A 24340-nucleotide genomic window follows, 5' to 3' on the forward strand; every position below is an offset into this window, starting at 1 on the left:
ATGACGGTTCTGATGGGCCACACTCGTATGCAAAAGTTTATGGCAGCTCGAAAGCTCCTAATAGTGTCGCATCACTTTCAATTGAAGACGTCACCAATTATCTCAAGAACACAGAAAACTGCTATTTCCGAGCAGTGCATTGTCGTCTCAAATCTATTCTCCTCCAGCTGCTGTTCTCAGATCGTAAAAGACAATTATATGGAATGGCATACTTCCATGATGAGAAACGATCTCATCTAACATTCCACTCATCCAGAAGCAATTCGATTGCTGTTCAGTTCTTCTCAGTTTCTATAGCAATTAAAACTTCTTCCTGCTGGAAATAGGACTTTTTCATCTCTAACTGGCCTAGAAATATTACAATTACAATTACGTACAAGCCCATATTTCTATTATACTTGTAGTATATATACCTGGAAACGTAAAATACCATTGTCCAACAGGAAAATAGGTCTGTTCAGTTCAGCTCAGTTTCTATATCAATTAATCAATCAGTGTCTGTCTACTTATTATGGGCTTCGCATAAATTGCAAAATGGTCTGAAGGCGAGAGGAAATAGAATCTCCTCCTATCTTACAGGGCTAGAAATGTTTGAATAATGTGGAAACCCATATTTCCATGAAAGATATGTATACCTGGAAACGTTAAATGTCATTGAACATTAAACAGGAAAATATATCTGTTCAGTTTATATATACTTGTAGTTTCATTGTCTGCCATGTTGAACGGCGCACATATCGAAAACTATTCTGCAGGCTTTGAGAATAGAAAAAGACCCCATATGGCATAATACTAGATTGGAAACGCTTCCTTCGTAGGATCTGCTCAGAACCACTATGGCCAGACCCAAAGGATGCCGCACGATACAGTTTTTGTGAAATGGCGTTGCGAGCACTATTTCCATTTTGTTGTTATTATTTACGCCATGTGTTTGTCGTTTGTCGCCTCTGCCATCTTTTTTTGTTCGCACTGCTATTATCTTTGGTGTTGTTGTTATTGCTGTTATTGCTGTTATTGTTGCTATTGTTGCCATTGCAGCCGTGCAATAGTGTGGCTGCAATATACGGGTATACGAGTGCGGCGAGTGTTTGTAGCTCTTGGCGAGAACGGTGGGTTTTAAAAATGCAACACCATAAATTGTCAAAACAACGGCAACTAAAGTGCAGCCGCGTTACATAATGTTTTGAGTGTCTAGACAAAGCGCGCGGCCCACTAGATACAAATATTATTGATGGGGCGGTCAGAGCGGGCGCTGCGGACGACAGCAGCGGGACACTGCGACAGTAGTTGCAAATAGCGATGCCTATTAACAAACTATGCTATAGTGGGCAGACAGCCAGACAGCTAGACAGCCAGACCGAGCAGACGACCAGCCGACCAGTCGACCAGCCGGACGCGTGCTATAAAGCCATAAAAGCCAACCCATAAATTATAACGCTCAAAGGATGGGCATACGAGTACACTGACATGTGGGAAAATGCACTTTGCTGTCACTTGACTGTCGACTCCACACAGTTGCCTGTTGGTTGATGGCTCATGGCCGATGGCCGACGGCCGATGGCTGAGCGCTGAGGGCTGACAGCGCCCTCACGATCCCTGGGCCTTTGGCCGTAGCTTGGAATTTATTTGCTTTGATACTGATGCGACTGTTGGCCTCGTTCCTACCCCTCTGCCTTTGCCACTGCCCTCCTCACTGTCCCTCTTGTCGGCGAGAGAATGTACGGGATGCCAAGACGACAGCCGCCAAAGGACAATTGTTGTCCAAGAAAGATGGGAAGGCACATATTTAATTGGAACTCATATACTTATATATTCTAAGTATGTCCAATAGGTAGTTGTACTTCTAGGAAATTTAAAGGAATTTAAAGAAAAAGCTACATCGACGGTCAGGCGACATATGCATCGAGTAGAAGCATTTATGCATTTATCGAAATAGTATTTTGTAAATTTCAAGTTTTTCTATTATTATGGTTTTTCCTCCAGAGCCCAGAGGCTTTGAAGCAGACACACAAACGTATCCAGAGACTGACACCGAAGCAGGGTATCAAAAGAACAACAACTCAACTTATTTGCGTGTTATGTTATTTAACCAAACTACAAGTATTCGTTTCCGTTTGGCCTTCTCGTTACCATAAATTTTATTAAGAAACCAAAACCTAGTAAAGCTATTGGGAGGCAGCCAAGAGAGATGAAGCAACGATTAAGACTAGAAAATTCGTAGAGCTGCCTCCGTAATAAAAATATCTTAAGCGTTTTTAGACTTAGAAGGCGAACAGAAATGAAGCTAGTACCAGCTATAATCATTTTCAAAAGTGACCCCATTAGGGTTCTAAATGTCTACTATTTTTAACTCTTCTTCAAAACCTAGCAGAATTGGGTTGATCCAACACTGGATTTAGCGATATAGATTTTTATATGCATAGCTATCTACATATCTGTCAAGCAGCCATCATCTTCAGATGAAGTTGTCACTGAAATGGCTCGGAAGCACACTCTTGTTTCTAATCCCTGCTTGGCGTTCTCAACACATTTTGTAAAGCTTCCGTTTTGGTGAGTTTTTTGGCCCTTCAGCTCTTCAACTCGCTCTTAATGATTGCTCCATCTTGTCACTGCCCTTCGGCTACTCCCGCCCGACTTTAAGTCATTTTTGGGGCTAGTCCGCCGCAAGTTCAAGTTCTCGGCACTGACTGTGTGGTGATAGAGTGTCGTCGCTGTGAGTAATATATTTTGTGTCTGCTGTGCGAGTACTGCGGACATAATGTGAGCCTGCACACCCACCTACCCACGAGCAAACACACACAAGCACATTCCCGCTCCCTAATAACATAATATAAGCTTGAACGTTTTGCTAGCCGCTTGGATCTTGTTTTGGCGTTCTTACAACACGTCCAGAATAACAATGTCGCTTTCGCTGTCGCCGTCACTGACGCTGCGTGCTACTACCACCAAAAAAAAAAAATATAAAAAACACCAACAGCAACAAGGATAAAAAGGGAGCAGCAACGAGTAGGAAAAATTGCAGGTGGACACATGAATTATGTGCAACACTCGAGTTAAAGAACCGCCGGCGTACGCCAACATCATCGTCGTCGTCGTCGTCGTCGCCAGTAGCACAATAGCAACAACAACAAAAAATAAAAAGAAGGAGACCCTTCGGCCACGCCATTGTTATGTATCCTTCATTATTTTTCACTGAAAATTGTCTCTAATAATGCTATTAATAAATGAATAAAACAATTACTCCTCACCCTGTCCACATAGTGTGCTGATCTGGAACTCATTTCGTGGTTTCAAAAAGAAATTATTCCTTTCAATTCATATTTTAAACTGTACTATTTGCGTGCGTAACAAACCTGCCATCGAAGCATAATATACACTGCAAGTGCAGGGCATACAAGTAAGATCCGAGGACGACTTCCTACTAAATGTACACCCTATTTTTCTTACTCTAGCTCCCCTAGCACCCTCTCCCTCTTTTTTGTTCGAGAAACACGCGTTATCTTTTTTTCGTTGCTTTTTGTTTCTCGGTTGCCCATTGGGGACGCGTTAGTGGCGTGTAGCCGGGCAGGATCCATTGTATCGGCCTAGTTGGATTCGCCAGTTGGCTTGGCTTGTTTTAGGGGTCACACACACACGCACACACATTAGAACACATCCACACACATACACACATATAGTATACTCACTCATACCGGCGCATACCCACTGCCATTTGGGAGTTGGCTTTGCGGGTATTAAATTATACATCATTTTGCAACAAATGATGGTCGTTACGTCGCAGCAACACCCGCCAACACAGACACACACGCACACGCACACACACATGCAGCTTAGAACTTTGTCCCGCGTGTCTCATGTGGAAGTCCCGCTCGACAAAGAATCCTCCGCTCCTTTCGCTTCTTCCAAGTGCCTAGACCGGCAGTTGTTGCTGCTGCTTTTGTTGAAGCTGTTATTGTTGTTGTTGTTGTTGCTGTTGTTGCTGCTGTTGTTGTTGGTTGGTCGCATTGGGTAGCTGTAGCTACCCCAAGGCACAGGCAGGCAGTTAATAAAAATCTCGCTTCTACTTTATTATTTTTAGTGCGCACGCTAAATGATTTAAGTTTCACTGCCAGTCAGCGAATCGGCGAATCGGCGGGAAAGGCAGGCATATAATCGATCTTAATTACATTTGTATGGCAGCCATGGCTGTAACAGTACACACACACACACGCACACACATCCAAACAAGCATTTCCGGCTGCTGGGCTGCTGATTCCGTCGCCATTTGCACCCGCACCAGCGCCGAGCACCCCGTCGCGCACTTTATAGCGAAGCTTACGCATTGATTGCTTTGAATTGCAATCGCTTAAGTCGCACACACTCGCACACTCGCAGACTCACACACGCACACATCCACACCCACACCCACACATGAGCAGCGTCGTTTTAATTATGAGCAAAAAATGGCACATCGCAAGAAAATTAATAACAATTTGTTACGATTACGCGATGGGCGTAGCATACAAGTATAACGATTTCAGGAGAAATCGGCGGAGACCACCTTTCTTTCTTTCTCAGTCCTGTGCTGAGCTGTGCCGTACTGGGACATGAAAGGCTGGGATTCCTCTGAGATGATAAGACGTGAGCATTTCGGAGAAGGCACTGGCAGCAGTCGAAATATATTGACAGACCGATCTGTGGCATTATCGGCGACGTCTAATTAATTAATGGGCTAGCTAATGGCTCAATATATGTCACCAGCGAAGGCAAAACAAGTCGCTGGAACATACAAGTATTTTAGGTAATTACGAATGCCATTCAATTGCAATGGGAATTTGGGAAGCCATAATGAATATGAATGGGTGCCAGAACATTTCCGAATGAGACAATAAGTGCTCGTGCGCTAACAAATATTTGTCTATAGCGATTGAGACACAAATTCGATTGAGACACAATTACAAATTGTGGCACACCAAGGCTTTCCTTTTTTGAGGATGGTTCCAGTATCAGCACCAAGGGTATCATGTTTATTTCATGTTTTATTTAACGTTTAAGTTGCATCGACCTTTAAGTAAATAGTGTGAGTGAATGCATTCATTAGAGTTGACTCGGCCGGCAAGCGCCGTTGCGACGATGTGCCCAGGGCTTCGCTCTGCCTGATCCTTCTCTGCCCCGGCTTACTGCAATTTGTGCCAGCACGTGTATCGCTTATTGCAAAAGCCGCCCGGACCGAGCCGACGCGGCGCGACGGATCGCGATGTGGCAGGTAGCAGGTAGTGGGGCAGTCACTCTGGCAGGCTGACAGGGACGCACAGGTGGCAGACCGTTGCCATCGTCGTCATTGCCACAGCGGTGACTACAATGTCCTTGTCGTAGTCGTTGTCTTTGTCGATGCGTTGCCGTTGCCGTTGCCATTGTCGTTGCCGTTTTCCTGGCTCCTTCCCAGGCTCTCCTCTGCCTGTGCACTGTTATTGTTTTCCTCAACGTGCTTCGGCCCGTTGATGTGAGCCCAAATAGCCGCATGCAATTAATTACAACAACGAGCGGATGGTCGACCGCAAGGCGCATGGCCCGAGTGCCCCTACCCACACCTATATCCATACCCATGCCGATGCCCATGTCCGAGTCCATGTCCATGCCCATGCCCATGTCCGAAAGCTGTTAACTTCCTCCGTCCCTGCCTCCTCTGCCTCCACACTCGCCTGCCCATTGTTGAATAAAATCGAAATAATGTGCGAGGCCTTTTACTACTTTTATGGCTGGTTGGCCGGCAGTTTGGCCGGCTGGCTAGTTGGCTTATTGTTGACCCCACACTATTGCTATTGTTTTTGTTGATGCTGGTGCGGCCTATAATCATGGTCCGTAGCTCGGTCAAGCGGTGCTGCAACCATTTGCAGCATCAACGCGTAACCATCGACGACCAACAAACGAAGCCAACACACAGTTTTCAGCTATTTGTCGTTGCGTGTCAAAAGTCTTTCAATAAACCAACACTAACACTAACAACACTAACAGCAACAACAACACAGAACAGAACAGAACAAAGTGTGAACGCACAATGCATTATGGTGCGAGTGTTTATCAAACAATTCAAAGCACACTCAAATATTGTGCTCCAAATGTTCCAGCTCCCCCATTTCTAGTCTTCTGCCTTTTTCGCGTGCCTGCCACAACACCATAATTAGAAAAGGCAGTGAATGCGATTCGAGTAGAGCCGTGCATCGTGACTGCTGGCACTCACGACTCACTCACGACTCACTCACGGGGACACGCATATTTACTTTTGTGTTTTGTCTATTTATTTGTATAAAGGCACTTACAATACAAGTATGGTATACTCCACAAATTCAAGGTCGCTTTTTACTGCAAATGTTATATTGAGGGCAGGAAAATAAATCCATGATAGTATATTCATTTTAATTTTGCAAACTTTGTGAAGTTTGTACTATAAGGATAAGGCCTCTATCACTGTTTCCAATTGCAAATCCATTAAAAACTTGCACTAGATTGGTAATAGGACATCAGATTCTAGTTAATGCAAGTTTGTTCTTTGGCTATGAATAAAAGTATTGTAATAGTTTTAAGTTGAGCTTCAAATCTGACAAGTGTGACGTAGTTGTTTCATTTTAAGATCATAATGAATCGTATTTATATAGTAGGGGTATATCTTTATCCGATGAGACAAATCAACTGAGGCATGTTTGCCTATCCTTCCCCCGTCTGTTCGTCTGTAACAATATGGTTACCTCTTAAAGCTACGGACACCAAGCTTGACTATCGTTCTGCTATTTACCATTGGAATGAAACAATTCGTAATTATGTTTATTACAAGTTAATTTTGGAGAAATAGTATTAAATAGGACTCAGCAGCCAGGTACTTAAAGGAACATGCTGCTGTGCCTTATTTAGGATCGAATACTTCAAGGCCAAAGAGTGGTTGTGGATTTGGCAAATTGTCTAATTGCCTGCATAACATTATTGCCTGGGAAGGGGAAAGAAGGAAATAAGTGCGTGACACTTTAATCGAATCACAAATCGAATCGAAGTCAAGCAAACGTTTGCCAATTAGAGCGAGTGGGGCGGCAAAATGAAGCAGCCTGGGGAGCAGAATCTTATCTCTGCTCGCACAGTGTGGCCGGGCCGGGAAAATAATGTAAAGGCGGGACGCTGTGAGGGGCGAGGTGTAGAGAACGCTGAGCAAGGGAAAAAGGAAAAAGTTTTGCAGCTTTAGGTGTCGCTCTTTGGCTTATGATTTAAATGGTGGACTATAGTACAAGGTTGGCAAAGTGAGCCACAAACAACAACAACAACGACAACCAGAGTTAAGCACAGCAGTCGAAAAGTGTCGGCACAGTTTTAGGACCACCCATGCCCCTCTCCCCCCTCCCCGTCGACCCCTCTCCCACTTACCAGCAGCAGCACCGCCACCACCACCCCTGGCGTATATGTGTCATGAGCCATTTAAGCTCATTATGGGCATCAATTTGGTACGCAAAAATTATGCTCCAAACCTTAAGTGGTTGCCACTTTCAGAGCGCGGCGCGACGCGACAACCTCAGCAGCGCTACCGGGTCTCCTTTGGTCCACGTTTGCATGGGTCTGGATCTGGGTATGGTCGGGTATGGTCTGGTTTGGTTTGGTTATGGCCAAGTTGGCTCACTGCCAGCTACTTGTGTGTTGGTGTGTGTGTGTGTGTGTGTGTGTGTGTGTGTGTGTGTGTGTGTACGTGTGTGTCTGTCAAGCTAAACGAGCAAAATCTGCTTGTGAGCGCAAAAAAGTGGTAAATTGTTAATTTTAAGCTACTTTGAAGCAAATTGCTGCGAGTGGGAAATGAAAATGGAGTGCGGATGGGGGATAGAGAGAGGGGCAGAAATAGGGAACGAAAACGAAAAACAGCGCGCGTGAACTTTGTCGCTTTGCTTGCTAAACGGAAGCCAAGCATCTAGTGGCTCGCACATTTTTTCGCGCACTGTCAATGGATGTCCCAGCATGCAATTTGAATTTCATTTGCTCCTCCACCAATCACCTCTAGATAGGATTAAGATGACCAGCCACGAGTAGAATAACCTAGCAAGCCACGCATGTATGCGTTCAAATATTTACTGATACTTCCTTACAGAACTCCTCAACCAAATCAATACTCTCGAGAGACAATTCAAGTGTAAGAGCATATCAGAAAAAAATACAGATTAAATATTAAGGAATCCTTTTACTCGAATCGGTTAATGAATGCGAATTCAACTTTTAAAGAACCAGTAAGTCACTGGTGTCGATTTTTAGTAGTATCCAGAAGTTAAAATAATTATGTATTTTGTTTTAGTAAAAAAGCACAAACATTCTACTTACCCCATGACAGGTACAAAGCCTTTTTATAAAGTGTCAATTAATGCCAGATGTGGATTGTTTATTTGTGCCTGCAAATAAACATAAATGGAAAAATGTCGCTGAAATCTACGTTTTGAACACTCCCTTAAAGCCATTGTGTAATCTGTATACTTTTGATTTGATGGATTTTGATAGATAAGAAAATACATAGATAATACATCACAAAATACGATAATAGTTGGTCACCCCATAAATGCTGCCAGTCCGATAAACTGAAGCTGAACTGAAAGTCTGTGCTGGTGTCTGCTATACTTGTATGGTTAGATAATTTATGATATTATGCCACTGGTGGTGGTGGAGTCTGCCTGCCCGGCAATTTGTCCAGCCACCGGTTCTGCTGCTCTTCAATTAAATTCAATTTTCAAGCTGCGCTCTTTTGTTATGCCGTTTTTGTAGCATACTTTGTAGCGCTCAAGCCATGTGAAGGCTCTTAAAAACACACACACACGCACGCAAACACAGGTCTTACATCGCTATACGAGTATGGCAGCAAAGTTGGGGCTATATATTGTGTGATGGTATCTGTGTGTGTGTGTGTGTGTGTGTGTTTGGGCAAGAAAGCAGCAGAAATCCATAAAGCGCAGCAGCCATAACAAAAACGCGAAATGAATTTCACTTGAAATGTGGAAACATAAAAATTGTTTATGACTTCCTCCATGTTTGTGCTTCTGCTTGTGTTGTGTGGAAGGCCAACATATACTTTTCACACGCACTTAGGCATGCACACACATTTATAAATTTATATACATATAAATAGCTGCACAAATAGGGCGAGCTATCGCAAAAATTCGACCCATTGCGATCAAAGATCGTAGGGGAGGAATGAAATCTAAGCACTGCCAATTGTGTGTGGCCAGAATGTGGGGAATTAGCCCTAAAATGCGATAACGGTATAAGTACTCTGAAGAAAATGTTCGTTTCGGTTATTCAAATGTCTTTGGACAAGAGCGAACTCTGTAGCATAACAATCAACGTTATTGTTTCAACATATAATGCGTGCTTAAAATATAAAAAAGAACACATATACAAGTATATTAATATCTGTAGAAGTGTGATATTTAAATTGCGATATTTTCCAAACAGGCGCAGAAACTTTTCTTCTTTAACCCTTAAGCATTCGAAATGCAAATCTGTGAACTTCCAGCGCTCTGTTGTCCATTTCGTTTCCTATACTCTGGGGAATTTTTCTTTAAGGCGAGCAACTACAATTAATTATCTTGGTGTACATTTTGATAATAAATTATGTTTAACAGCCATATAAGTTATTGTCACGAAAGCAAGATGACTTCTAGAATTTATTAGGCGTTGGTCTCGAAAGAGTTTGATGATCCATGCACTACCAAATACAAGTATTTGTGCATACTCTGAGTTCGCCCTATCTTGGAATATTGCTCTAGTGTATGGAGCCTACAATGCAATGAATAAGTTAAGGTAATTGAATCTGAATCCACAAACAAATTCAACTATTTGCGCTCAAAGTCTAAATTAGGGCCCACACAGTCGCTTGCCTCCTTGACAAACTTCTCGCCGATGATATAGATTTGCCTTTCCTTCTTAGTCTTGTTGAGTTCAAAGTTCCTACCCTACCCTGAGCCTTCACCAATTTTTGTGTAACCATATGCCTTCAAATATATCCTAATAGAAAGTACTTTCCAAACAGCTACCGATTTCTGCATTCAATGTTGTGCCTTTCGACTGTTTCGGAAAAGTTCAATTAAATATAAATTATTTCGCATTTCGCTTTCTTCAATGTTTATGACTGTGTGTAGATTATTTAAACGTCAGTATCTAAGCATCTGGCATAGCAGCATTTTAATTAACTACCTGTCAACTCAATTTTTATAATGGCATCACAAATGATCATGATAAACGATGAACTGATGATGCAAAACGGTATATGGATATAAATGCCGGCCCCTCCGAGCCTTGTGTAGATAATAATCGTCTTTTGGGAGTGGGATCTGGAAAACACATGCTTTAAAGCTACATAAGCGGGAGTTGTGCAACTCACTGGTGCTGTGATGTCTGCACATTCGCTTGATGCTGGTGGCGAACCACACAGTCGCATACACGCATTCACACACCCACACTAACACAAACACACACACAAACACACACACACATTCACATAAAAGCCAACATGGCAAACAAAGGCGGAATGAAGCGACATCTCAACACGTTTTGCTGAAGCTCATTAAGCGTGCATGTGCATGTATTTGTATGTATGTATGTATGTATGTAGTTATGTGCGCGCGTGTGTGTGTGTGTGTGTGTGTGTGTACAGAGCAGTGCTATTTAAAACATAATACAGACCAAATGAAAATGCGCCGGCAGCTAAAGCAAAACAAAGGAATTTTTAAATATTTTGTGCACACACTCCCAGGACCCTCTCTCATCTGGGCATACAAGATGTCCAGAGAAGGACTGGGAACGGAAACGCCATCGGACTGAACTGGACTGGACTGGACTGGATTGGGCTGGGCTGGGTTGCGACTGTTGACGACGACTGCGGTCAACGGGCCAACTAAGCGAAGCGTCGCCCACACATTGAAAAGTAACCACAAAAAGTCCTTGCCGCCAACGCCAACGTCGACGCTGACGCTGATGTCGACGTTGCCGCGGCGCGTGGCAATCGTTTTTGTATTATATATCCAGAGGCCAAAAGGGTACTGTGGAATCGCCTTGTTAGGAGTAACGCATAAGTACGCATAGTAGTGGCCAGAAAACATAAAAATATTTTTGATCCCACATGTATAGAACTTTTTCTTCAGATGCCATTATTCGACTTCGATTCTAGCCAAGAAATATTGGCTGCAAGTCCTGAAAGCCTTATAAAATAAAGCAAACTATTTATTTAGTTTGATTATTTTTTTTAGTTTGTAATATTATTTATCTTCATTCCAAAGTCAGTGAGCAATGTGTCATATTTTTTATCCTTCCACTTGGTCTCGTGGCCTGAAAGAGTAGTGCGCGCGCGACTCTAGGTTCCGGCACGGTTTTTACTCTATTTTGCATGCTGTCTTCAATTTTGGTGCAGTTTTTGCCAAGCCAGCGGAAATGAACTCTTTAGCCAAGTGTTTACAAGCAAGTCGGAAGGCGGAGGCAAAAAATGCCGCCATTTGCCAGAGTCGGAGCAAAAAAAAAATTACGGGTAAATGCCATGCTTCTGATAGTAAGTGTGTTTGCAGCATGTGTGTATGTGGCTTGTGTAGAGCGTGCAGTGAAGTCAAAGTACAACATTTCTTCAGTTTAAATTAATGAAATGAAAACTGGCTAAAAGACGAGCTATACGCGAAGTTGAGCGTATTTTTTACAAATGCTCTGCTTAGCTTTTCTTTAATTTATTCGTCCAAATTGTTTGGTTAATGGAAGTACATCTATTTGCACGAAGTAGCTCGCTCGGATTATGTGCAGTTGACTTTCATTTGAATGGTAGAACAACGTTCGTTTGTAATATAAGCTTTATCGAAAATAGTTGAAATGTGAAACAGAAAACAGCTGAAAGCTATTGTCAGCTGTCATGTTTAGAAGAGCGATAATTATTTAATTAAATATTTGATGGTAGCGCAAACATTTAAAAATTTTCTGTTTTTGTTTCTGTCGACATTCAATGTAAATGCCTAATGAAGACGTATTGTCGGTGATGACAGAAAAAAAGACATCAAAAAAAGAAGGAAAGCAGAAAAGCCTATGTATATGTCGAGCTGCCCCACTGCCGGCCATAACTACTTACAATACCATTCAACATCCACTTCACGGCGCTGTTACAAATGACAGCACAAAATTAATATGCACTTTTGAACACTTCATCTCTCCCAACGCCCACTCCCACTCCCGCTCCCTCTCTCTATCACTACCTCTATTAGTACACGAGCATGCTGAGTGTATGTGCGTGTGTGTGTGTGTGTGTGTGGCGTGAAGTGGCAGCATATGTACTTTTGTATTTGTTAGATACATGTGTAGTCGTCGTATCTATGTGAAATATGGGCAACGCTAAAGTCGAGGGGGGTGGAGGGGGGATAGAGAGTAGAGTGTAGAGAGTGGAGAGCGGAGAGGAGAAAACAAAAAATAGTCGTATATAAAAATATGCTGAACAAATATAGTGAAATGAAACAGCAAAGTGCACTTCAAAGGCAGTAACAACAGGCAAGAGCCATAAGAGCCAAAAACATAAGCATAAGTGCCTGCCGCAACAACAACAACAACAACAGCAGCAGCAGCAGCAATAGCAACCACAGTAGCAGTGGCTATGGCTGTGGCAGTGGCAGTGGCGGTTGTAACGGCAACGACGACAACAACGGCAAAGTCAGGCTGCCGGGCAGGCAGGCAGGCAGGCGGACCGGCAGGCAGACGGGCAGGCGGACGGGCAGGCGGGCAAGTGTGCCACTACAATAATCATAAAAGCGCAAAACAACAGCAACAACAACAGCAACAAATAGTAGCTCAACCAAAACGCACACATATACAAGCACATACATGTACACACTTGCATATAGAAGTAGTCGACTACTGTGGAGAATATGCATACGAGTATGTGTAGAACTTCCGCTTACTTGGGCGAGCGAGCGAGCTTCGGTCTTTGGTTGTCGCTAGGAGGCAAATGCAGAGGCAAAGGCAGAGGCAGAGTGGCATTGGCAAAGGCAAAGGCAGCGACAAAGGCAGAGGGGTGGTGGGGTGCTGAGGGGAGGTGGCATGCAAACGGAAATAATGTATTAATCCTGTTGAGGCCATATTTTTATTGTTATTGCGCCTTGTAGCTGCCGTGTTGGCCACAAACACACACACACACAGACACACACGCACTGTCGCAGTCACACACGTACACGCACACACTTCTGCGCGCCTGACATTTTGCAGATAAATAAACTGAAATATGTTTGGCATCATCTTCGAATACGTAATTTCCGTTAGCCGCTCGCTCAGCTTGTGCTTTGTTTCTGTGTCTTGTATTATATTATTTTATTTTCTGCCTCTGCCTCCGACTCTGACTCTGCCTTCTCTGCTGCTGCGCTTCTGATGTGCGGCTCGGCTCGGCGCGGCTCAGTCTACGGCAGTGTCGCTTGCAAAGTGATAAACCACATTAAAATTACACGCGGCAGCAAAAAACGACAACAACAACAACAACAATTTAAAGCCCTTCATAAATATTGCTGCTTCAGTTATGCGCGTTCAGCGTCACCTGTAATTATTATTACGTATACGCACCGTCGCCACTGCCAGCGCCAGCGCCATCGCCATCACCATCACCATGGCCGCCATTATTGCTGACCGGGCTCTGGATGGGAGCAGTAGGACGACTGCGACGCTTACGACAATTATGCTCATGTTGGCGACTTAAGCAGCCATTATTGTTACTGCTGCCATTGTTTTTTCTTCGTCTGCCCCTTCGGCTGCCTTTCCGTCTGGTCATGTTCCTGTACTGGTTGTTGTTGTTGTTGTTTTTTTTTTTTGCTGCTACTGCTGCTGCTGCTGTTGTTGTTGCTGCTGCTACTGGCATGTCTTTTTATAAATTTAAATACAAAACATGTTAAGTTTTATAGCCCGGCGTTAAAATGCTTGCTGTGTGTGCGCACCGTTTAGCATATGTTTTAAATCCAGGACACAATTTAGTAACTTATGTGTGCACGGAGCCTTGAACGAAGCAGAGAGAGATTTATTTGGTAAGTCGGGGCAGTTGCTTACAATTCAGCGAGGATTTTGCAAGTAGATCGCTGGTAAATGTTGCAAAAGGTAATTGCATTTTCTAGAAACCAATCTTTTCCACTTTTCGGTCCTGTGCTGAGAGTTAAAAGTTTTTTCTATTCATTATTATTATTATTATTACCATTATTTATTCTTATTTGTATTATGTATTATATACCAATATTTTGTTATCTCTAATTCTTCCATTACATACTTTTCGGAAATTTTCAAAATGGTTTCAATGGCATCGTGGTTTGAATATCCACAATAAAAGAAGTTAGTTGAAAAGCTGATCTAAGGTCAGGGGTAAATATTTATGAAATACAAACAAATACCCAACGAATAGAAATAAAACAAATTAGCAGAAATTAACACGCCCACTTCAACTACTTCTTTCGCCAAATCTCTTTCTTTTACATACTCGTGCGTAGATCCGACTTTTGTTTTTATTGGATTATTGGCGCCTGCCTGTCCTTCTGTCGTTTCTGATCTCACTTACGTGCTTTTCATTTTGCACAACACTGAGATTCATTTTTATGCTCATCCTCCGAACAGTCTTGGCCTCACTCCCTGACTATCCTTATCCATACTGCCGCAGCTTCGAATTCTTGACAATCGTTTGTCATTGCTGCATTCCTTTTTACGGTTGCTGCCCTTTGGCAGCTTTCAAGGTAGTTGCTGGTCTCGTCGTGTGGCCAAAGGTTTTTAATAAAACTTTCAAACACTTTGACTGCCAAAAAGGCAAAATGTGAAGTGCGCTCCATGGAGTAAATCGTGAGAGAAACAGTGTGAGAAAGAGAGAGAGAGAGGGGGGGAAAGAACATAACGGATTGCATTAAATTATGCGGTTTCGGTTTTGGTTTCACATCTCGTATCTTCACCGTCGCACATTCTCTTTCTGCACACATTTGTGCCGATTTGTGGGTCACTTCTGCCTCACACACATACGCACACACATACGCACACACATACACATGCACATGCATTTATAAATTTATCTTCCATCTCTGGTTTCGTTTTGCGCCCAGCAGCGTTTTGCATTAAAATCAAACTAGCAGCTCCAACTCGCAATGAAATAGAAACAGCATCTGTACTTGTATATAAATAAGTAATGTAAATACCCCAAATATACAAATATCTAAATTATATATATGAATATACAGGCATGTACTTATATACTTGTACATATCTGTGCAGGTGTATTTTGTTATTTGTATTATAGTTTTTGACACACATACGGGCACACACGAGCGGAGTACAAATTTAACGTTCAAACTAAATTAGAAACACAAAAGTAGCCCATTCCTTCCATATAATAACTATATACACTCGTCAGTACTCCTCGGGCATGAAAACAAATCCTAGCCAAGACTCATACTAACGCCTAATACTTCCGCCTCTTCAGACCTCTTTTTTGGACCTAGAGCAACAACAAGCTTGAAGAATTAACATGACAGTAGTATGGTGGAGTCTTAAGCCGACTTCTCAATATTCAATATAAGTTACAAACTGGAAATAAGTTTACAAAGAACATCGGAATGTATCCCACATGCTTGTGATGGATGCAATTATTCGTCAATGCTGGACCAAAATGGCAATTGCGACCAGAGTTGATATGATAATGTATGGACTCGATAATTCTTCAAATAAATTGTACTTTTCTCTGTGACGGCACAAAATACTCGAACCTACAACTATGTGGCAATAGTGGAGTGAATTTACTGGTCCTAAGCACCTGTTCGGAAAAAGATAGATATCTCCAGTAACTCCAACAGGCTTCTTTCAATAAATATCTAAGTATAGAACACATTTCGCTGTTTCTAATGGCAACGAAACAAGCTACATTGTTAATTCTATTGAAAGAATTATGCACTGACAAACTAGTCTACGGCTTAAGGAGCCTTTATCTGAGCCCATTCAGCATAAAATATGTATCTCGGCAGTATCTCCATCAGGCTTTTTTCAATAGCATTGCTTTTGGAAATGGAACAAAATTTCACAATAAACGGAGGCGTTTACTCAATTGTTTCATGTAATGTTTCTTGGACAAACAATTCGACGGCTCAGCCCGCTTTTTGCTGCAGAATACAAGCTGAAATACTAATAGGTATATCTGGTCCTTGGTGCTTGGTCCCCACTTGGTTGACACCGTGTTCCCAATTGGTCACTTGTTAGGCGCAGTTCGCGGTAATTGTTTGCTTATTTATTTAAATGAATGCAAAGAAATTAAAATTGAATGCAACAATTGCAGCAACTGCTTTGCAAGTTTCGGTTTCTGTTCCTGTTCCCATTCTTGTGACTGACCCACCTCCAGCCATCTTTTCAACTGGGCCCGGCCCTTCTCCAGCACTGGCTCTGGCTCGGTTCGGTCCGGTCCGGTCCGGTCGGTCTATGTACTTTATTTTGTCCAGAACAATTCGTCGACGTTCGTTTATTCATGGCAAGCCACGCTCTCCCGCTCTGTCCCCCCCTCCCTGGTGTCTCTCATAATAAAACAATAAAAAGTAACAATAGCAATTAAAAATCGCTGAAAGCGGATGTCCTGATAAAGTTGGCAGACTTTTGCGCAGCACTCCGCAGACCCTCCCATGCCCCTGCCCCTGCCCCTGCCTCAACACGTAACCCCTTGTGCTTGGAACGCTTCATTTCGCAGACGTCGCGTCGCGTGGCGTGGCTTCGTCCGACAAGTTCTGGACGGCGATGAAGACGGCGACATTTTGCGCACCCACGTTCCTCAAGCTGGGCGGCCATTGTAATTATGCATTATGATTGTTATTGTCATTATACTTTTGTAATTATTATTTTCCCTCCTCTCCACTCTCTTTCTCTTTTTAGCTCTCTCTTATCCACTTGCCTCTTGCAATCTTTACAAATAGCCTGGCCAAGCGCTTCGAGTTGGAGTCGCAAAGTGGTCAAGAAAAACAATAAAGGGATGAAATATCAGTGGAAATTATTTGAAAATACTCTTGTATATAGTACGAGTAGTCCTACATATGTGTGGTCAGTACGTGCAACAATTTTCAGTTGGCGTCCGATCCATTTGCTATGGCTACGTGACTTAGAATTACAAACAGCTAGGGAAGCATTGTTATTTGCTTATAGATCTGCTTTAGCGTCGCATATCAAGTGTTAAGTTGTCAGCTTTTGGGCCAAAATAGTGGCAAAGGTGTCTGTTTCTATCGTTGTTGTTGTTGTTGCCATTTGCACTCGATCAAAGCCGTCGACATTGATTGACGAGAATGTCAAACTTTATGCAGAGCGCACCACTTCCTAAATATATACTTTTATACATTTATTTGTAAGCGGCATTTTGCAATTGTAAACTATTGGTCGCATTATGCCAGTCAAGTGGTTGACGTTTGGGTCAACAAAATACTCACAGCTAACTAGCCAACTGACTAACATGGCTGGATGGTCATTGCGTGTTGCCATATGTATACGTATGTATATACTTGTATGTGTTGATGTAGTTTTTGTGTTTAGTTTGCATTCGGTTTTGTTGTTTTGTTGCTGGTGCAGCCCCTGCCATACGAGTAAGTCATGCGAAATATTTCTATGCAAAATCAGTTATAAAACACAAAAGACACATGTAGAATGGTGGACAACGAAATGAAACGAAAACTGAGAAAGGCAAAGTGCCACACAAGCGCACTGTGGGCCCACAACTCCGAAACCAAATCAAACACAACAAATCAAACTTAAATGAAAAAGGTGTGAAATAATTCTCCTAATCCATCGATCTGTGCTCTTTGTGGCTGTACTGATAAGCATTCCATCCTACTTGCACTCCGCACGGGCTCTGTCTGCTACAAAGAATTGTTTCAACGAGTCAGCTCTCGAACTAGTTCGAAAAATAAACAATTTAGTGACTCCGACGAGCCAACCAGCGTTGGCATGAGAAACTTTCAGGACCATCGGGTTCGTTGAAATTACTAATTAGAAAAAGGTTTAAGGGGTTGAAAAAATGGAGCTTAAAAATACATAACATGTTATGATATGATTTTATAAAACTAGAAGACTAATCTAATGATTTTACAACATTTGTGGATTGGAATAAACACAAACAATCACCAACGAAACGCACTTTAGACTTAAAAATCAAGCACATTTAAAATGAAAATAAGAAAACTAAAAAAAGAAAAGAAACAAACGAATGATTATAAAAACAAGATAGACAGCTACAGTCGAGCAAGCCCGACAGTAAAATACCTTTTACTCTCCAAAAAAAAAAAAAAAGGAAAATTTATTTTAAAAATTTAATTGATTAATTAAAGTAAAATATTCAACATACATACAGTGTGTTTTTGTAAGATACATCAGAATCGTGTCTCTGCGTAAATTAACATGCCAGTATAAATATTTGGAAGATGAGGAAGAATGAAATATGTATTTGATGAACAACTTACAGCTACGAGTACCACTGTGCGAAGGGCCTGCTTGTAAGACAAAATTGCAACCACTATGTAGGACAGCAGTGGCCAAGCTTTACTGATATGCAAATGGCGAAATGAGCCAACTTGTTTACAAGCATCACATTGTACACACAAATACATACACCCACACACACACACACACACACACACATACATATGTATAACGACAAATATGTTTGTTTGAGAGCCACAGAATGAGACAATGTCAGGCTTTGCTGCATGTTCGTTGTTGCACCACCAATGCAGTCAATAAAATCAAAGCAATAATGTTAGCAATGTTGTTCCTCAACAACTGGTACATCAACGTATCTACATGCAAGAACTATATATATATATATATATGTATTGTACTCGTGTGTGTTTGGGTGTGTGTGTGTAGGCGCACTATTTGTTTATAATAATGCCCAGTAGTCTGCTAAACAATCAAATTAGGCAATGGCAATGACCAATCTCCCCCACCCTCCGCCCCCCAACCCAGACTACGATTGGCCTTGTTGTTGCTGCTGCTGTTGTCCTCGTCGGCAATCTAATTGACAGTTATGAAGATTGTCAAACATATGTATAATTATAACACTCGCTCTATATCTGCCCGCATTGATCTGGGTTTGTGTGCATGCGTGTTTGTTAAATTATTCACTGAAGTGTGGCTTTATATAATCGTTGCCTGCCTACACACACACACACACACACACAGAGAGAGAGAGGGAGAGAGACACTCGCACACACCCACAAACACTCACAGTCTCACATACATACCTCGTAGTTCGAGGCCCGCACATGTCCATTCGTTTTATAAACATGTTAATCCAAATGTAATGGGCATAAGAATGACTCATTGAGATGCATTGTTTCTGGTCAAACTATTGCCAGATGTTGCCACAGGAGTGTGCAGTTGAATAAATTCGTTTACCTATTGATTCATTCGGATACTACATAGTGGAATATAGGAACTGTGGAACTCTATAAGAACTGTGGCAATTGAAAAGGAACCAAATTCTATATTGCTAATCAATCCGAATCTCTAAAGCTTAGTTATCATTTAGGACACATTGGTCTAATGGATGCAAAGATATATAAATTTGAAACTTCAATCCTTTGCCTTTGCATTATAAGCAAGTTACAAATTCAGAATATCTTCAGAATAGCTATGTTTATCTGGAACTGAATGTGTAAATTATTAATAAAGATTCCAAGTCAAGAAATTGTTGAACCGATTGTTGAAATTATGCATATAATATGTTGCATGTCATATTTTTAAAATAAATATTTGGCGTTTTTGCCAGAATAGTTTTGTCGAAAAGAAATGTGTTTTTAAGGGCACAACAGTTTCTTATCTGCAGTTCAGAAATACAATTATTAACATTAGCAACTCATTTTAACGCCCTTTTAAAACTATTTCCCACACTATATATTGTTTTTGATATTCACCGACACATTCATCTAATTTTAAAGTTTCCTTATTTTATGCTACCTGAACTTAGTGTGCTGGCTGACATTGTACTTTCGGGGCATTCGTTCGGCATATGAAATAGTACTCGTATATCAAGTATACGAAGCTTTGTGCAGCGAATTCTCGAGTTTATCGAAATTCAAGTGAAATAGAAGCAACGTTGATGCATCGAATAGGCAGTGTGCCACATCAAATTGAATTAATGCGGCATATATCACAAAATCATAACACACACACAAACACACAGGCCCACAGACGTGAACAGCCATGGAAATTAGGAGAGAGTTGGCTTATCATTGTGTCAGTTTAGTATGAGATGAGTGTCTTTCCGTCCCCTTCCGCAGACCTTGTGACTAACTGTCTATCTGTTTCTCCGTCCCTTTATCTGTCTGTTGGTCTGTCTGTTTGTTTGTTTGTCTGTCTGTCTGTCTGTTTGTTCGTCTGTCTGTTTGTATGCCTGCCTGCCTGCCTGCCTGCTTGTCAATCACTCAGTCAACGCCAGTAGCAGCATCCGCCTCATTTGGCCCAAGTGCTTGCTCATCAATGGCAACGTCTACGTCTTGCCCTGCCCTGCCGTGCCTGGCCCCTCTCCCCCGGCTCTACATCCATCCATCCCTCCATCCCTTTTCGTGGAGTATGTCCACTGTCCATTTCGTTGCGTTGTTCACACATTAAATTAGTTCAATTTGTGGCAGGCCCAGTCGCATTTAATGTGTGGCCGGCCATGTGGGCGAGCGTGTTTGTGTGCAGCCAGCCTAGTTGTTGATTATTGGTCATATCACAAGCTTACACAAACACACACTTAACCACACATACACAAAAGCATATGTAGTATTGTAAGAGTACGAGTATGTGTTTGTGTAGTGGGGGCCCACACTACTCGCATACTGCAGCACAAACATAATGAAGTTGTCAACATAAAACAACTCAAAACAATTTTCATTTGATTTGATTTTGATTGCGTTTTATATTAATGCCCCACAGTGGCCAGCAGCATGCGAGGACATTCGCACACATTCTTCTCTCATCGCATTATCACACATTGTCGCTGATGTCCTTCCCTGCCCTGCCCTGTCCTGTCCTGCTTCCCCCCACCCCCCACAAAAGCTTAACCTTTGTCTTTTGTATGCGTGAATGCCACATTTGTTGCCATTCGATTTTGCACACTTGTCTGCTGGCATTTGGCTTTTTGTGTTGATTGAAGCTCATGAAAATTATACAACATTTTGTGGCAGCAGCTGAAGCGGTTGGTCTGTTTATCAACAGCAATAACGGTATAAAAACGAAAACTAAAAGTGGCAACAACACCAACCATCACCATTGCCATCACAGAATCGTCGAGAGTCGAGCCACAAGGCGATTCTTTTGCATTTTGTAATAGTTTCTGTCTGTCAAAGTCCTGTGGCAAATTTATGAAAAGCTGTCAGCGTGCATCGTTCACTAGAAAAGCTGCCATAATAATAGCAGCAGCAGCAGCAGCATCAGCAGAAGCAACAACAACAACAAAAACGCTAAAAAGCGGGGCAAGGAATTTCAGAACGATGGCAAATAAAAATGCGGGCTCTGCTAAATGCATTGCAATCAGCCACGCCCATGACTGACGCCCACACTCATCGTCAGAAGCATCGCCACACTCCCATACACACATACAAAGCGCCCGCATGTGGCACACACACACACACCCATGCATATATATGTATGTGTATATTTTGTGCTATTTACTCAAATTTCATGCAATACTCAATAAAACAACAACGACAACTAAGGCAATGAATCAAATTAGAAACCAAGTGTGTAGCTTTGTGTGTGTGTGTATGCGTATGTGTGTGAGTGGACATTGCCAAAAATGTCAGTGACCTGGAAGAAATATAAAATAAATCGAAACAAGATTGCAAAAATCAAAGTCAACAACAATCAACGCCAATGCCAAAGCCATCAACAATACAGGCCAGCTGCACCTCTTCTAACCCACCGAAGCCCCCTGCTCCCTGCCCCTTGCCCCTTGCCCAGTGCATCAATCTCAAAGCACCACCCAGCGACCTTCCAGCAACCGCTTGCTCAGTTAGTCAACCCGAAGGCAACTCTCTCAACTCTCACTGTTCAATGCTCGATATTCGATGTTGTTGAAGTGCCCGCGCCAAAGAGGCAGCCAAAAACAATAGTGGAAGCCACGACAAGAACAACACGGCGAAGCAACAACAACTACAACAACAACTACAATATGGGTATTGTAAAAACAGCAAGAATCAGATGAACGGGAACAGCGTGACAGCAGAAAAAAAACAGAAAGAGATATATTATATCGTGCATGCATCATATACTCGTATACTATATATTCTTGACCAACACCACCATCATCATCTTCATCAGCACCATCATCTTCATCATCTTCATCATCGTCGTCATCATCGTCGTCATCATTGCTGGATGTTCGGATGGCTGGCACAGTTAAGTAGATAGACAGATGGATGGCTGAATAGATTGATGCTGACTGTGCTGAGACGTTGGCCTGTGTTGATTGGATGAAGCGAGAGAAAGCTCAGAGCTGAGATAAATGTGACTGAGATGATGTGATGCTTGATATTTGATGCTTGAGCCAAAGCATAAAGCAGACGTGGATGATGTGGCTGCTTCAACCAAGAGCATGATTTGGCCTAATTAGAGCATCACACACACACACACACACATAAGACACGATGAACTCGTGGCAATTTAAAGTGCAAGTAATTTGATTTGAATCAGATGCCAATGCTGCATTATATTATGAGTTCGCTTCATGGCCCCTATAAGTAAAGTAGCAGGAATGGGAGCTCCAATGCTGGCTGTCCCAATGGCTAAGTTCGCAATATGTGGAACAGCAGCTTGGTTTTCTGCTAATTGTATACACTATCATCACATCATCATTGAACATTCTGCTGATCTAGCAAGTTGTCAAGTTCGGTTTGCAAAAAAGCTACCTTATATTACAGATCATTTATTCTAATAAGAAGATGCATATAGTAAACTATTCGTTTTTCCTAACTTTTTTTGTAGACAGCTATACAGCTATGAAATTTCAATCAGCATTCATTTATTTTCAAGAGAGCATTCAATCAATCGCACACACACGCTCAGAACAGGCTCAGCAAATAAAATAAACACAAGTTTATTGTTACAAGATATTTTTCAAGTCCTCTAACAAACTATGGACGATAACGAGAATGAGAATGAACCAGTTCAGGATGTTGCACAAGTGCATATTGTAGTGCATATGGAGGCAGAAGAAGATAACTGGGAGGCATCAGATTCGGATTACTCATACAGCAGCGATGACGACGACGCATCCGACAACCCAGATGGAGACCTAGATACTGATTCGGACTATAACGACATAATGGACATGTATGGGTTTGAAGGTACCTAGTATTCGCCAGCAGATGTCGAACACACTTACATTTGTCTACACTTTCAGATTTTGAAGAATAAACCACCCAGGTCTACGCAAAACAATGCATCCAATTTAAAATTTATCAGCGCAACGTATTCTCCATCATCATGTAAGAGCAAAGCCCGATTACCAGGATTACACATAAAGACGTTTATGAAATACTTTCAGAACTTATTTTCAAACAACCTAAAGAACGCCGCTTTCACAATAGTCCCTGAACATCAATATCCCGCCATCAGGAAATCAATAAGCTGTGACTTTCTTCTTCGCGAAAAGAACAACATACCAATTATAATGCTTTAGCAATTATTATCAAACATCCAAAAGGAATGTGACTTTTCAACGAGCACACAAACGAAAAAATTCTATTTTCTTATAATTAGTCAAGAAATTAATGTTATAATTACAAATAAAATGTTGCAAACACAAACTAAAAATTCCGCAGGCTTCAAAAGAATATCAAAGCGTTTTCTTAAATTTGAGAAAGCAGTCGTTCAATCAGTCAATCAATCAGCCACGACTGAATGAGTGTAGACAAACAGTTTAAATAAAATCACGATCGATCTAATGCTGCTGGCATATTCGCTTGGAAAACAAATTATAGCTTACATTTGAGCGCCCCATCTAGAATGCAACGTGTGCAGTTTGTGAAGCTTGCAGCTAGTTAAGCTGCCTTTTACGCTGCCTTGCTTTGCAAACCAACATCAACATCAATCACAACGAGCAACAATAGCAACAACAACAATATGACAACCGCAACCTCATCATCAAAGGCCTCCGCATCAGCACCAGCACCAGCACCGGCATCAGCTCAGCATCAGCATCAGCATCCTCATCATTTATAGTCGTCATCGCTTTGGTTGGCATCGCTGCTTTCGTGGTGAGCTTTGTCAGCAGCAGATGCATCAATAGCAGCGCCGTCAGCGTCAGCAGCAGCAGCAGCGGCAGCGTCTACGCCATTGCCATTGCCACTGCCATCACCAT

The 24340-nt window shown here is 42.1% G+C and overlaps 1 protein-coding gene across 2 annotated transcripts; it reads left to right on the top strand.

The window, feature by feature from the left end:
- The first annotated feature begins 22985 nt into the window (after positions 1–22985).
- LOC115633338 (coiled-coil domain-containing protein 1-like) lies at positions 22986–23759 on the top strand. Of its 2 annotated transcripts, XR_003996335.1 has the most exons (3): positions 22986–23324; positions 23381–23465; positions 23525–23758. XR_003996335.1 is itself a non-coding variant. In XM_030530770.1 (2 exons), exons 1-2 carry the CDS (start codon positions 23114–23116, stop codon positions 23392–23394), a joined length of 225 nt encoding a protein of 74 aa, XP_030386630.1. In that variant the 5' UTR covers positions 22986–23113; the 3' UTR covers positions 23395–23759. The 2 variants fall into 2 exon arrangements, 1 of the variants encoding a protein (XP_030386630.1); XM_030530770.1 differs by having other exon boundaries at positions 23381–23759.
- Positions 23760–24340: the final 581 nt, after the last annotated feature.

The sequence above is a fragment of the Scaptodrosophila lebanonensis genome, unplaced genomic scaffold, assembly GCF_003285725.1.
Source record: "Scaptodrosophila lebanonensis strain 11010-0011.00,11010-0021.00 unplaced genomic scaffold, SlebRS2 tig00001418-arrow-arrow-pilon, whole genome shotgun sequence".
Lineage (NCBI taxonomy): Eukaryota > Metazoa > Arthropoda > Insecta > Diptera > Drosophilidae > Scaptodrosophila > Scaptodrosophila lebanonensis.